The sequence below is a fragment of the Thamnophis sirtalis genome, unplaced genomic scaffold (genome assembly GCF_051295495.1).
Source record: "Thamnophis sirtalis isolate CommonGarterSnake01/CBP01778 unplaced genomic scaffold, rThaSir2_p1.2 scaffold_4, whole genome shotgun sequence".
NCBI lineage: Eukaryota > Metazoa > Chordata > Lepidosauria > Squamata > Natricidae > Thamnophis > Thamnophis sirtalis.
The window spans coordinates 142,742,629-142,755,221 of NW_028261384.1; the positions used below are offsets into that span (position 1 = coordinate 142,742,629).

The window sequence follows — 12,593 nt, forward strand, 5'->3', positions numbered from 1 at the left end:
GCCCTGAAAAATGGTTAAAAATGGTTTAAAAAAACCAGGCACATGTGTGCCAACCAGCCGGTCTTTGGGTTTCTGGCACTCTGGCGTGCACACATGCATGCCCGTTCTAGTTTGGGCACTGGGTGCCGAAAAGCTTTGCCACCCCTGGCCTCTCCCCTTCTGAGGGGGGGCTGGGGGTGACCACTTTTGCCCCCCCGTGACCTTTGAAATGAGTGGTCTCACTTCTGTTCTTTAACGGGGTTCCGTTTCTTGTTCCCAGCCGTTGGGCTTTGATGGAGGGGTGGGTGGAGAAATAAAGAGTAGAATAAAATAAATTGATCTTAGAATAATTCTAAGGCTTGTTCAAAACTTCGGCAAGTGTTTTGGGCAGTTGGAAACCCCTGCAAGAGGGAAGATTGGGGGGGCCACGACCACCTCCTCCCCCAAGGAAATCGGAGCGGGGCAAATAAGGTGAGGGAGGAGAGAAAGTGGTCAGTGGCCTGACTTGTCGGAGGGGTCAGGATTTAGGGCCACACGGAAGTCGGGGCAGAGAAGAGCAAGCAAGATAATTGGGGGGGGGTCCTGCAGGCAGGAACATAGTTGCAGGAATTGGGGTCGTCCCCCTTAATGAAAAGAAGGACCGAAGGGGATACGACGGCTCTCTCCCAATATGCCACAAAGAGGAGGGGGCCAATTTGTTTTCCAAAGCACCAGAAAACAAGGCAGGGAGCAATGGGTGGAAACTAATCAGGGAGAGAAGCAACGGGGAACTAAGGAGAAACTTCCTGGGTACAGTGAGGACAATTAACCAGGGGAACTCCTTGCCTCCAGAAGTCGTGGGTGCTCCGTCACTGGAGGTTTCCAAGATGCTTGAGCAGGGGGATGGACTAGAAGGCCTCCCGGGTCCCTCGCAGCTCTTGTTTTTCTATAATCCCATATCAATTAATCCGTGGGACGGTTTCCCTCCATCACTGGAGACTCTTGAGAAGAGACTGGACAGCCATTTGCCCGGAATGGTGTGGGGTCTCTCGCTTGAGCAGGGGGATGGACTAGAAGGCCTCCCGGGTCCCTTCCAGCTCTCTTATCCTGTCACACTGAGAGATGGGCTTCTGATCTCTCGGGGAAAGGGGGGGGTCCTCATCCAGCTCCTGGGTGGGTGTGGAAGGGGGCCCTTTTGCCATCCTCTCCTCCCTTTCTCCGCCAGGGGGCCCGAAGGCCGGGGTGGAGAGCCGAGAGGCCGCCCGCAAGGTCCCTCCGCAGAAGCCGAAACGCAGCCCCAACACGCATCTCTCCGTCTCCTTCGACGAGACCTACCTCCGGGCGCCTCCCGGGTCCTGCTCCAGCGGGCGGCCTGCAGCGCTACGGCCGGGCCGGGTCGCACAGCCAGGCCAAGGGCTCCGATGCCGAGGAGGACGAGCCGGTCTACATCGAGATGGTGGGGGACATTTTCCGGGGCCCCGGGCCTCCCTCGCAAGGAGTCACGGCTGCGGACGAGGACTCGGACGAGAGCGAGGCCATTTACGAAGAAATGAAGTACCCGCTGACCGAGGAAGGGGGGGAGCCCCGCCCCAACGGAGCCCTGGCCTTCCCCGGGCATCGGCCGCCTAAGAAGGAGGCCGCGAAGGCCGCGCCCGGCAGCAAGACCTCCCCGTGCGAGATCCCGCCCCCCTTCCCCAACCTCCTGCAGCACCGGGCCCCCCTGCTGGCCTTCCCCCAGGGCAAGAAGGGCTACAAGGCCCCCGACGGCTCCAAGCTGCCCGTCCTGTGCCACCCCAAGGACACCCCCTCGGCCCCCATGACCCCCCAGGTGCCCAGCCATCACCAGCAGCGGGGGGGCGAGAACCCGGCCCTGGCGCCTTCCGGACGGGCTCGCAGCCACTCCACGCCGCTGCCCCCACAGCCGGCCGGGCAGAGCAAGCCGGAGAAGGACCTGCCCGCCTCTCACAGCATGATCTGCCCCTCCGCGAAGCCGCCCCCCACCCCGGCCCCGCCAGCGGCCTCCGCCTCCTCCGGGCTGCCGGGGAAAGACAAGCCGGCCGTCTCCTACACATGGTCTACTCGGCGGTCAAGGTCACCACCCACACGGCGCCCTCCGAGCCGAAGGCCGAGGAGATCGCGGTGCTGCAGGGCATGCTGTGCAGCCGGGCGGCCCCCCTGCCCGCGTGCCGGCAGGTGCAGCGCATTTCCTCGCTGCCCGAGCCGCCCCCGCTGGGCATGGTCTGGACTTACCCGGCGCCTTGCACGGGGCTGAAGCGCCCCCCGGCGTACGAGAGCGTCAAGAGCCTGGGCACCAAGGCCTCCTCGGCCGTGAAATCCAGCTGCGGGACAGGGCCTTCGCCAGCATCCACCAGGTGGTGGCCGGGGAGGAGTGCGGCCCCCGGCCGGCCGCGGAGGACGAGGCCTTCGGCTGGATGCTGCACCGGAGGGCCGGCCTGCGGAAGGGGAAGGAGGCCGACAGTAAGGGCGGGCGAGGGTCCTGGGGGCGAGGGGGGAAGGAGACAGAGAGGCCCAGGGTGGGGGGGGGAAGGGGCTTTGGCCTTGACAGGGGCATGAACTGGGGGCTGCTCAGGAAGACGGGGTTGAAGGGTGGAATTTGCGGGGAGGGGTCTTCTCCCACTTGGCGTTTCCGAGGGGTTTGTCTGCTGATTTTATCGGGGGCAATTTCTGTCCTTGTGCCCCATCATTCTGGCAGGGCATGGGGAGGGGGGGGCCGAGCTGGGCGTTCTGCCGGTGCCCCCTCCTCTGCCCGTCCGTTTCCTGCCCTCGCAGAGCTCCCAGACGGACCCCAGACGTGGGAGGGCAGCGAAGCCGCTCAGCCCAAACTGGAGAAGGAGGAGAAGGTTGTGCCCGCCCACCCACAGTCCAGCATCCCGGTCCGTGCGCCCCCCCTGGAGTGCCTGGCAGCCAAGACGCCCGGCGGCAGCAGAACCAACCTGCCCATCCCCTGCCAGACTTTCCCTGCCTGTCACCGCAACGGAGGTGAGTGAGCCGTGGAGCTTGGAGGGGGGGGGGGGTCTTCCTTCTTGGCCAGTGGGGAGAGGCAGGGGATCCCCCGTAGGTCTCTGGCTGGTTGGGGGCTGCAGGGGGGGGGGTGTTTCCCTAATGCAGCTGCCAAGAGGCCGCTGACCCTCCGGGGAAGGAGGACTGCAGCAGGCAACACACACACACACATTCCCCCTTCTCTCTCTCTCTTCCCTCTTTGCTGAAGGGGCCGGAGGGCAGGATTCTGCTTTATGGGGGAAGGGGGGGGGCACTTCCTGCCTACAGCCTGGCTCTTGTGGGGGTGGGATGCCAGCTGGGCAAAAGGACTGGCCGTCTCTTCCTTCCACCCCCTGCCCAGATCTCACTGGTGGTTACCTCCTGGGCCGCTCGGCCTCCACCTCAGGCGTCCGGCAGGCTGTGACCCACACGCAGAGGCTCTGCAGCCACTCCAGGGATCCTGGCAGCCCGGTAGGTGGTGGGGGGGAGAAAGGGGAGGGGCTCCTGGGGGAGGTTTTGCTCAGGGCGGAGGGGAGAGCCCACCCAGCTCCATGGGACAAGCCGCCGGGAGGCAGGAGATGACTTGCAGAAGCTCCATTAGCTCAGGGATTGGGAAATGATGTGGAAGCCCAGGAGGTCTGCTGTGGGGAGGGAGGGGTGGGGGTCTCTCGGATGGGGGGTTTCCTTGCAGAGGTTTCAGGGCACCACCCGGGAAGGCCAGCAGTGCCAGGAGGAGAATTGAGGGTCTCCTTGGTGCTCTCTGGCCTTGGTCGACATTTTATTACCCAACTAGCGGACTTCATCAGTGTCACGATAATTGATGGACGTCATCCGACACGGATGACGTTCCCTAGTTGGGTCGTGAAACGTCCGACTCAGGGAGATGCCGGCAGAAGAGTAGCCATCGAGCAGGTGCCCGAGGGGGCAAAGGATGGGGGAAGGGGCATCGGCCACCCTGGTGGACCCAGTCTCGGGGTATGTGGTGTCCAGGGCCACATGGATCCCCCCACTTGTTTCTGAAAGCAGGTTTGCCGGCTGGGCTGGTTTCAGTCACCAACTGCTTCCTGTGGCGTGTGCCCACAGCCTTCCTGCCCAATTCCTGCCAGATTTCTCCCCTGCGAGGGAGGCCCCGATGCCCGACCGGAAGCCGATGGTGGGTGGGTGGCAAAGGCCACGCAGGCTGGCAGGGCATTCCAATTGGGCTCCTAACCACCACCCCCTCCTCTTTGCAGGCCTTGCCCTACGCCCCGCTTCCCCCGCCGGAGGCTCTGCAGGGCTCGCGGGAGAGGGACGGGAAGCTGCTGGAGGTGATCGAGCGCAAACGCTGCCTCTGCAAGGAGATCAAGGCCCGCCACCGCCCGCCCGAGCGCAGCCTCTGCAAGCAGGAGAGCATGCCCATCCTGCCCAGCTGGCGGAGGAGCACGGAGAGCCGCAAGTCGGGCACGCCGCCCTGCCGCCGCCAGCAGACGGTGCTCTGGGACACGGCCATCTGAGCGGGCAGGGGCTGAGCCCCGAGAACTGGTGCCTTGTGCCGGCCGAGCCCGACGGGTGGCAGGGCTGACCGCCGGCCGCGTGTCTCCCGCTGGGGACCCTCCAGAGACTTGGGGGGGGCTGCCCCCTCCCGCACGGCAGCTGGAAGGACGCCGGGACCCACGTTTCTTCCGGGCAGGCGGAGAAACCCCTCGCCTCCACACCAGGGGGACCTGGGCATCAGAAGCCGGGCACGCCGGAAGCACCACTGTCCGCAGCGTTGGTGCCGAGCGACTGGTGGACCATCTCTGACCGGTCTTCGGGGGGGGCAGTACAGAGGCTGGGGTCCTACGTGTGGGCTAAGGAGTCCCTTCTGGGCCAAAAGCTACAGCCCCCCACCCACCCACACCGGTTTTTCTTCCACCCCTGAAACAAACGCCCCCGGGAAAAGGGCTGTGTGCCAATTTTGGAGCCCCCCCCCCGTTCAAATCCTTCCATTTTCGAAGCCGTGTGGATGTGGAGACTCGAGGGGGCCGAGTTCTTCTTCTGCCAGAACTCAGAGAGAGACGGAGAGAGAGAGAGAGAAAGAATGGGAAAGAGAAACCAGTGGATGAGAGCGGAGAAATCATTCCTGAGTCAACGTAGTTCTCGACCTACGGCCACCATTGAGCCCAAAATTTCTTGTTGCCAAGCAAGACGGTTGTTGAGTGAATTCCGCCTCCTTGGACGACCGTCGTTGTTGACACGGCCGTTGAGGGAATCAGTGCAGTTGACAAGTTGCTCATTTGGTCGTTAAGCAAATCTGGCTTCCCCCATGGACTTGGCTTGTCGGAAGGTGGCAAGAGGGGGGGGGGGTGTCACGTGACCCCGGGACGCCGTCATAAATAGGAGTCAGTTTGCCAAGGCGTTCGAATTTTGACCGTGTGGCCCTCTTCCAGATCCAGCCCAACAGCTTTTTTCTGGGCCTGCGACCGGATCCTAAAACGCCATTTCCCAAACTCTCAAAACCGATGGAAAAGCAAAATTGGGGAGGGGGGGCGCGTGGGTGTGTGTGTGGCAAAGCAGTTAGCAGATAAATAAAATGCCCCCCCCTCCCACTCCGGAGTCCCTTCCCTTTCAGAGGGGGGGGACCAACGGGGGATCAACTCTCTCTCTGCTGGAGACGACAATTTTGCCGTTAAGTCTTTTTCCATTTTTACTAGCCGGTTTGTCCCGAAACCAATGATTTCCCCCCCCCCCACCCGGAAAAAAGTAGAAAGTTTGAAGGGAAAATAAGGATTGGATCTGATTTTGGGCAAGGGGGGGGAAAGAGTTTGTTGCGGTTGTTAATTACGGAGTGAGGGTTTTGTTACGGTTGTTGAAAGACAAGCGAGGTGGGTGAATTAACTCCCTGTCCTTTCGCAGGAAGTTTGTGGTTCTTAATTGCCCCCAGCGTTGCTGGCTGGGGGGATTCTGGGAGTTGAAGTCCACCCGTTTTAAAAGTTCGCCAAACTTGAGAAAGGATCCCTCTTCCGGCTTCTGGGAGACGCGGGGACTCCTGAGGGGTCCTAGCAGGTCAAACACAGGGTAGACCATGGTTGAAACTCGTGCCAAACCCCCATTCTATGCTCAATGTACATGCGCTCAGCCCCTCACCCGCACGTGGGTGGGAACCCCGCTTTCTCTAGCCCGTCTTGCCTCGTTCCAGAGCCGAGGAATTGGGGGGGGGGGACACAGCCAGTCTTAGGAAGGGGGGGGGAGAAGCCACCGGTCAGCCTCCTCCCTGCCTGCATTTGGCGTTGCTAACGGCAACCGGTCAGTGGTCTTCCATCCTTTCAGCTGCTCGGGCGGGGCCTTCCCAGTTCGTGCCACGCTGCGGGCACAGCCTCCCATCTGCTCTGGTGCCCGCCCATGCTTTGTTCCCTGTGCCACCCGGGCTGGGTGTCAGAATCGGAACCGAGCCGGAAGGGACCTCAAGAGGTCTTCTAGTCCAACCCCCTGCTCGAGCAGGAGACGCCAAACTATTCCAGACGAGTGGCCGTCCGCCACCTTAACACAGGGGGGGGGGTCACCAAACTTGGCAACTTTTTAAGACTTGTGGACTTCAACTCCCAGAATTCTCCAGCCAGCCACAAGTCTTAAGAGTTCGCTGGGGAATTCTGGGAGTTGAAGTCTTAATGTTCCCAAGTGTGGAGACCCCTGCCTTAAGGCCTCTTTGAACTCGCCCCCCCACCACACCCCCTGGTCTGGATGGTCCTTGCTTTGCGTCCAGGTGTCCCTGTTCTCAGCGATGGCACAATCCTGCCAGCCGTGGAAGGGTTATTGGACCAACCTCTTTGAAATTACCCCCCTCCCCTCCGATGGCTCCGGACCCCTTTAGGATTTGTCCTCCCCCACCCACCCCCAGTTTTCCTGTTAGCGTCCCAAAGACTTGGCTGGACCAGTTTCGACGCTGGCGTGAATCCGTTTTACAAAATTAGGATGACAAGAAAACAGCAAGCAACATTTTCAAAAATAAAAAAATTGAGAAAAAGCAACACCCCACCCCCCCAAAAAAAACCGAAACGGCACCACGGTGGGGCACGAGGGGGAAACCCAGTTGGGGAATTCTGGGTCCGACGCGCAACCCTCCCACCCCACCCCTGACCCCCCACTCCAACCCCCCCCCACCCCAATTTAAATATTTCACAAGATTGTCTAGTGTAGCAAAAGATGAAACTGCTTTGCAAAAATATTTATGCTGGGGAATTCAAGGGAGGGTATTTATATATTAAAAAAAAAAAATTGAAGGAAAGAAAATAAAATTGTCACACTGGTTACTCCTCTCTGGTTTACTTTCATTTGCTCAAGTCTCAGCTTTGCAAGGGGGCTGGGGGGATTCTGGGAGCTGAAGTCCACAAGTCTTAAAAGTTCCCACGTTTGGACGCCCCTGGTAGATACACTTGGGGTTCCTCTCCCCACCCACCCCCTTACCCGATAAGAGCGTAAGACCTTCCATGGAGTGATCTTAGCACAGGCCGGTGTTAAGGTGGGGGCTGCCCTGGGCTGAGCTAGGGGAGGGTCCGATTTCCACCCCCCCCCTTCTCTTCAGTAAACTCTTCCCACCAAGAAGGTCAAAGGGAGACATTCAGGCTTGCAATGCAACACCCCCTCCCCAAACCAAAAAAAGGGATTAAGGGGGGGGGGCAAGAGAAAAAGAAAGGAAATATGGGCCCATGTTCCAGCCACCTGTTTATGGGTCTTGTTGTCCCTGGCCAAGAAAGACCTTGTGGATTTCCCGCTGCCACTAAACGGAACGAGGCTGGTGTGCCTGGGTGCCCCGTGGGCTCCGTGGCCCAGACGGCGGGGGGGGCAAACTGGCAGAACTCCTTGCCAGTTTGCCCCCTGAAGCCATCCGTCCAGCCAATTCAATTCAATTCAATTTATTAGATTTATAGGCTGCCCAATCCTGGAGGACTCCCAGTCCTTGGAGCACCTGGTGGTCTGTCTGTGTCCTTGGGGGTCACCTGATGGGGCAGATGGTTCCTGTAGCCTGCAATTTCCCCCCCCTCTGGGAATCCGTCCCTTCTCCCACCCAATCCCAAGGCTCTTCATCCCAAACTGCGAAGCGAAAGTCCGTAGGAGGAGAGGGAAAAGTGGGCATCCGAAGTGGCCCCCTATCCCTGCAGAAAAGCTGCTTCTCCATGGTTGAGGAGGCCAAGGGGGGGCTGGAGAAGGTCCGGGGTGGGGCTGGGACACTTGCTAGCCACGTGGAAGTTGAAGGACCCGGGACTGTCCAGGGGGAGGCCAGCCCTGCCACAGGGGCTCTCCTGCTCTCGGTTCCCAGCGCATCCCTTCTCCTCGCAGTCGCATTTGTGGTGCTTTGCAAAAAATATATAGACATATATTTTTACTACACAGCAGAGGGCAAAACACCAGAAACAAAAGCTGTGTGGCTCGGTGAGCCAAGCGGCACCAGGCTGGCTGCGAAAGCTGCACATGGAGGGACACCTGGCGGATTGCGCCTTCCAGGATCTTGGGCGGCCGAAAGCGGGGGGGGGGAAGCATTGGGGGCATTTTACAAATCTGAAATTGCAGATGGGAGGAGCGCTGTGTGTGTGTGTCCCCGTCCCTCTCTCTTACTCTCTTATTTCGCTCTTATTCATCTCTCTTCCCTCCCGCTTTCTTCTATCCCTTTCTCTTATGCCTCTCTCTTATTTCTCCCTCTCTTTTCTCTTCTCTGTCTGCCTTCTCTCCTCTGTCTCTTATCCCTCTCTCGCTCTATTTCTCCCTCGTATCTCTCTTTTATCCCTCTCTTTTTCTCTCTTATCCCTCTCTCTTTTCTCTTTCACTTATCCCTCTCAGTCTTCTCTCTCTCTCTCTCTCTCTCTCTCTCTCTCTCTCCTCTCTCTCTCTCTCTCCCTCTCTCCCTCCTCCCAGACCCAGTTATGGGGTCGCAGAGCTGTGGCAGAGAGCATCTATTGGCATAGAGTTCTCCTGTCCAACAGGGAATCCCGTTGCGTCAGAGGTTGGTGGGGAAAGGGAAGAGGGAGGGGCTCTGTCGTGCTCCCACCCTCCCCCGTCAAAGCCTAAATGCCCTGTGCTCAGCATCCTTCCCTAAGAGCCCCAGGACAGGTGTGTCGGTGCCCCTCTGCCAGCCTCCTGGGGCAAACGCCCTGCAGCACCTGGTCCTCTGCCCACCCCTAAAGTCTGCTTCCTCCCCACCTTCTGCCTCCCACAGGAAGGGGGGGGACACAGCTCCCCCCCACCCCCATGACCCCATCGTAGGCAGAAGTGGCTCCCCATCTGAAAACAAGCTTCTCCCCCCTGAGACGTGGGTGCCACTGGGCCTAATCTGTGGGGACATTTCAACAGCCCTCCAAGAGGGGGGGGGGTCCAACAATCCCCCCTCCCATCAACCTCTGCCTTCAGAGGAATGTGACTTGCATTGGGCCTCCCCCGTTCTCCAGTGTCCTCTATGGGAGAGGGTGGGGGATGCTGGAAAACTGACACCCCCCACACAAGAAGGGAGGGGCCCTCTGAGGTGCCCCCCCACCCCCAGTGCTGTTGAGCAGGGCCCATATGGGAAAAGAAATTGGGGAGGGGGGGGTGGTTGGTGATCCAGGAAAGACGCTTTGAGCAGATCCGCCTCTCCCACTTCCCTTGGCATGGGTGAACACGAACGGGGGGGGGGGGTGACGCCTCTGGTGCCAGTCTCAAAAGCCCCCCCCCCCCCTCCAGGACCCCATCTGTGGGGAAATGATGGCAGAACGGCTCCCTTTATGCCAGGCCTTGAAGAGCCGACAGTAGACGGCTTCTGTGCCACTAGCTGGCATCTAAGATTGCCTTACCCTACCCAGCCTCCTCTCCTCCTGTTCTCTGCCAGACGGACCCCTTCTAAAAGCCTTGCGGGCTCCGTCCAGCTGGCATCTCCTTCAGCTGTCCTAGAAGCCTCACCCACCCACCCCAGGCTGCCAGCTCCCATGCCCCTCCCCTGCTGGATGCCCGTGCTTCAGCTGGGAATATGCCAATGGGCATCGGCTCCCTTGGCTGGGAGGGAACAGCATTGCCCCTGCCAGCTGCCTTGCCCCCCTCCCTCTTCTGGAATTCTGGGAGCTTTAAGTCCACGGGGCTTAAACGGGCCATAATCCTCCCCCAGGATTTACTGCAGTGTTTCTCAACCTTGGGGATTTTAAGTCCTGTGGACTTCAACTCCCAGAATTCCCCAGCCAGCTATGCTGGCTGGGGGATTCTGGAAGTTGAGGTCCACAGGACTTAAAAGTTGTCAAGGTTGAGAAACGCTAGTTTATTGCTTTTGGGTGGGTGGCCAGATTAGCCCCTGGATTATATTTGCTCCAGAAGGGCCCCCACCCAACACCTGGCTGGCAAGGTAAAGTTTATAACCCCCCCATCAGGAAGGAGATTTCCGTGGCACCAACCCCTCTGTTGCCCTTGCCTGACCAGCTGGCCTTGCCAAGCTTGAGGGGGGGGTCTTGTGCAACACATAGTAACAGAATAAAAGAGTGGGAAGGGACCTTGGAGATCTTCTAGTCCAGCCTCCTGCTCAAACTCTTCTTAAAAGCCTCCAATGATGGGGCACCATCCTTCTGGTGGCAACCTCTGTTCCATTGGTCAATTGATCTCCCTGCCAAGGTGGCGCAGTGGTTAAATGCAGCACTGCAGGCTACTGCTAGATCAGCAGGTCAGCGGTTCAAATCTCACCGGCTCAGGGTTGACTCAGCCTTCCATCCTTCCGAGGTGGGTAAAATGAGGACCCAGATTGTTGGGGGCAATATGCTGACTCTCTGTAAACCGCTTAGAGAGGCCTGAAAGGCCTATGAAGCGGTATATAAGTCTACTGCTATTGCTATTGCTATTGCTGTCAGGAAATTTCTCTTCATTTTACGTTGCTTCCCTCCATATAAAGTTGTGGTATCTTCAGGTGCCCTGGATAATAGCTTGACTCCCTCTTCTTTGTGGCAGCCCCTGAGATATTGGAAGGCTGCTATCGTGTCTCCCCTAGTCCTTCTTTCTATTAAACTAGTTCCTGCAACCGTTCCTCATACGTTTTAGCCTCCAGCCCCCTAGTCCTCTTTGTTGCTCTTCTCTGCGCTCTTTCCAGAGTCTCCACATCTTTTTAATATCCTGGCGACCGAACCTGGATGCCGTATTCCAGGTGTGGCCTTACCAAGGCATTATAAAGTGGTACCTCCGTTGGCCATGATGTCCAAGATGGGGGGCCCAAAGGTGCTTTTCCAACTGGACTCTTGTTTTTTTTTATTTGAAGACATTTTGCTTCTCATCCAAGAAAAATGCAGATCCCGGCAACCCTTCATTTCGAGATGCAGACAAGAAAAACTCATCCCCAACAGCCTGTCTTCAACGGGGAAGGGAGCCAGGGCAGAAAACATCCTGCAGGAAGCTCAGCTCCACAACACAGGAGCCTTTCAACAGTTCCAGGAAGGCTCCTCACCACTTTGCACCACTCAGGTGACCCTGAGGAGGGGGGGGGGGGAACCTCCAAGTGGCCTCAACAACCCTCTAAACAGATGCAAATGACCAGCTGTCCGCAGGGAACATAAATCAATACAATAGCAGAGTTGGAAGGTGTTGTAATATAGTTCCTTGTGTAGGTGTGGGTCACTCATGGCCCAGTTCATACCAGGGCATGCAGAGCCACGCTGAACCACACAGGAGAAAACAAACTCCTAAAACTCCATAACATCCTGATAGTTCATAACATAACATCCTGAGATGTGCCCTACCAATGACGCCCAGGATTTGACCATATATAGACAGAACTTCCCTGAGCAGTAGATTAGAAATTGTACTTTTACAGGCTGTTTTTAACCACATGCTGATTGCTCCTCCTGCCTTTGTCCTATTTCAATAAAAGGGACCCAATCTGGGTCGCTCCATCCCAAGAAAGCTCGTGTCCGTGTCTTTTCTCCACATTGGCCTCATGGACGAACCACGGGAACATCACAGGAAGGGATCTTAGAGGTCTTCTAGTCCAACCCCCTGCTCAGGCAGGAATCCCTACACCACTTCAGACAAATGGCTATCCAGCATCTTCTGAAAGACTTCCAGTGTTGGGGCATTCACAACTTCTGGAGGCAATTTCTGTTCCACTGATTAATTGTTCCAACTGTCAGGAAATTCCTCCCAAGTTGCTTCTCTCCTTGATTAGTTTCCACCCATTGCTTCTTGTCCTGTCCTTCAGGTGCTTTGGAGAATAGCTTGACTCCCTCTTCTTTGGGGCAACCCCTGAGATATTGGAAGGCTGCTATCCTGTCTCCCCTGGTCCTTCTTTGCATTAAATCCTTCCATTCCACGCCATCCATCCAGAGCTGAAGAAGCTTGTTGGATGAGAAGCAAAATGTCTTCAAAAGGAAAAGGAAAAAGAAGGAAGTCCTCTTGAAAAAAAAACAACCCTTTGAGGCAACCATGACCTGGAGGACGGAGAATCTCCAGAGACACCAAGATGGAGATCTTCAAATGAGACGGGCAGGTAGTAGAGAGATCTTCTTCCCACCATCTGCTCCGCTCTGCAAGGCCATCTGCTCTGGCACTCAAGAAATGCTCTGGAAATCGGCATTATTGATGCATCCACAATTGTCTTTTACTTTCTTCGGAGTCCCTCCTGTCCATGATCCCGTCTTTCGACCTGGTTCTAGTACCCTGTAAGTCAGCAGCCCAGGCCAGGA

The 12,593-nt window shown here is 57.7% G+C and overlaps 2 protein-coding genes across 2 annotated transcripts in view; one reads left to right on the forward strand and one right to left on the reverse strand.

Moving 5' to 3' along the window:
- TSC22D4 (TSC22 domain family member 4) overlaps positions 1 to 99 on the reverse strand; it is a 10,148-nt gene extending 10,049 nt beyond the window's left edge. The window contains 1 exon segment of the mRNA XM_087715045.1: positions 36 to 99. Coding sequence (XP_087571171.1) covers positions 36 to 99 — 64 coding nt within the window.
- Positions 100 to 1,080: 981 nt separating this feature from the next.
- NYAP1 (neuronal tyrosine phosphorylated phosphoinositide-3-kinase adaptor 1) lies at positions 1,081 to 4,651 on the forward strand. Its single transcript, XM_087715046.1, is given in 8 exon segments — positions 1,081 to 1,084; positions 1,184 to 1,293; positions 1,295 to 2,024; positions 2,027 to 2,290; positions 2,293 to 2,436; positions 2,749 to 2,958; positions 3,320 to 3,429; positions 4,191 to 4,651. Coding segments are annotated over 8 exon segments (1,833 nt in total). The 3' UTR covers positions 4,452 to 4,651.
- The last annotated feature ends 7,942 nt before the right edge of the window (positions 4,652 to 12,593 follow it).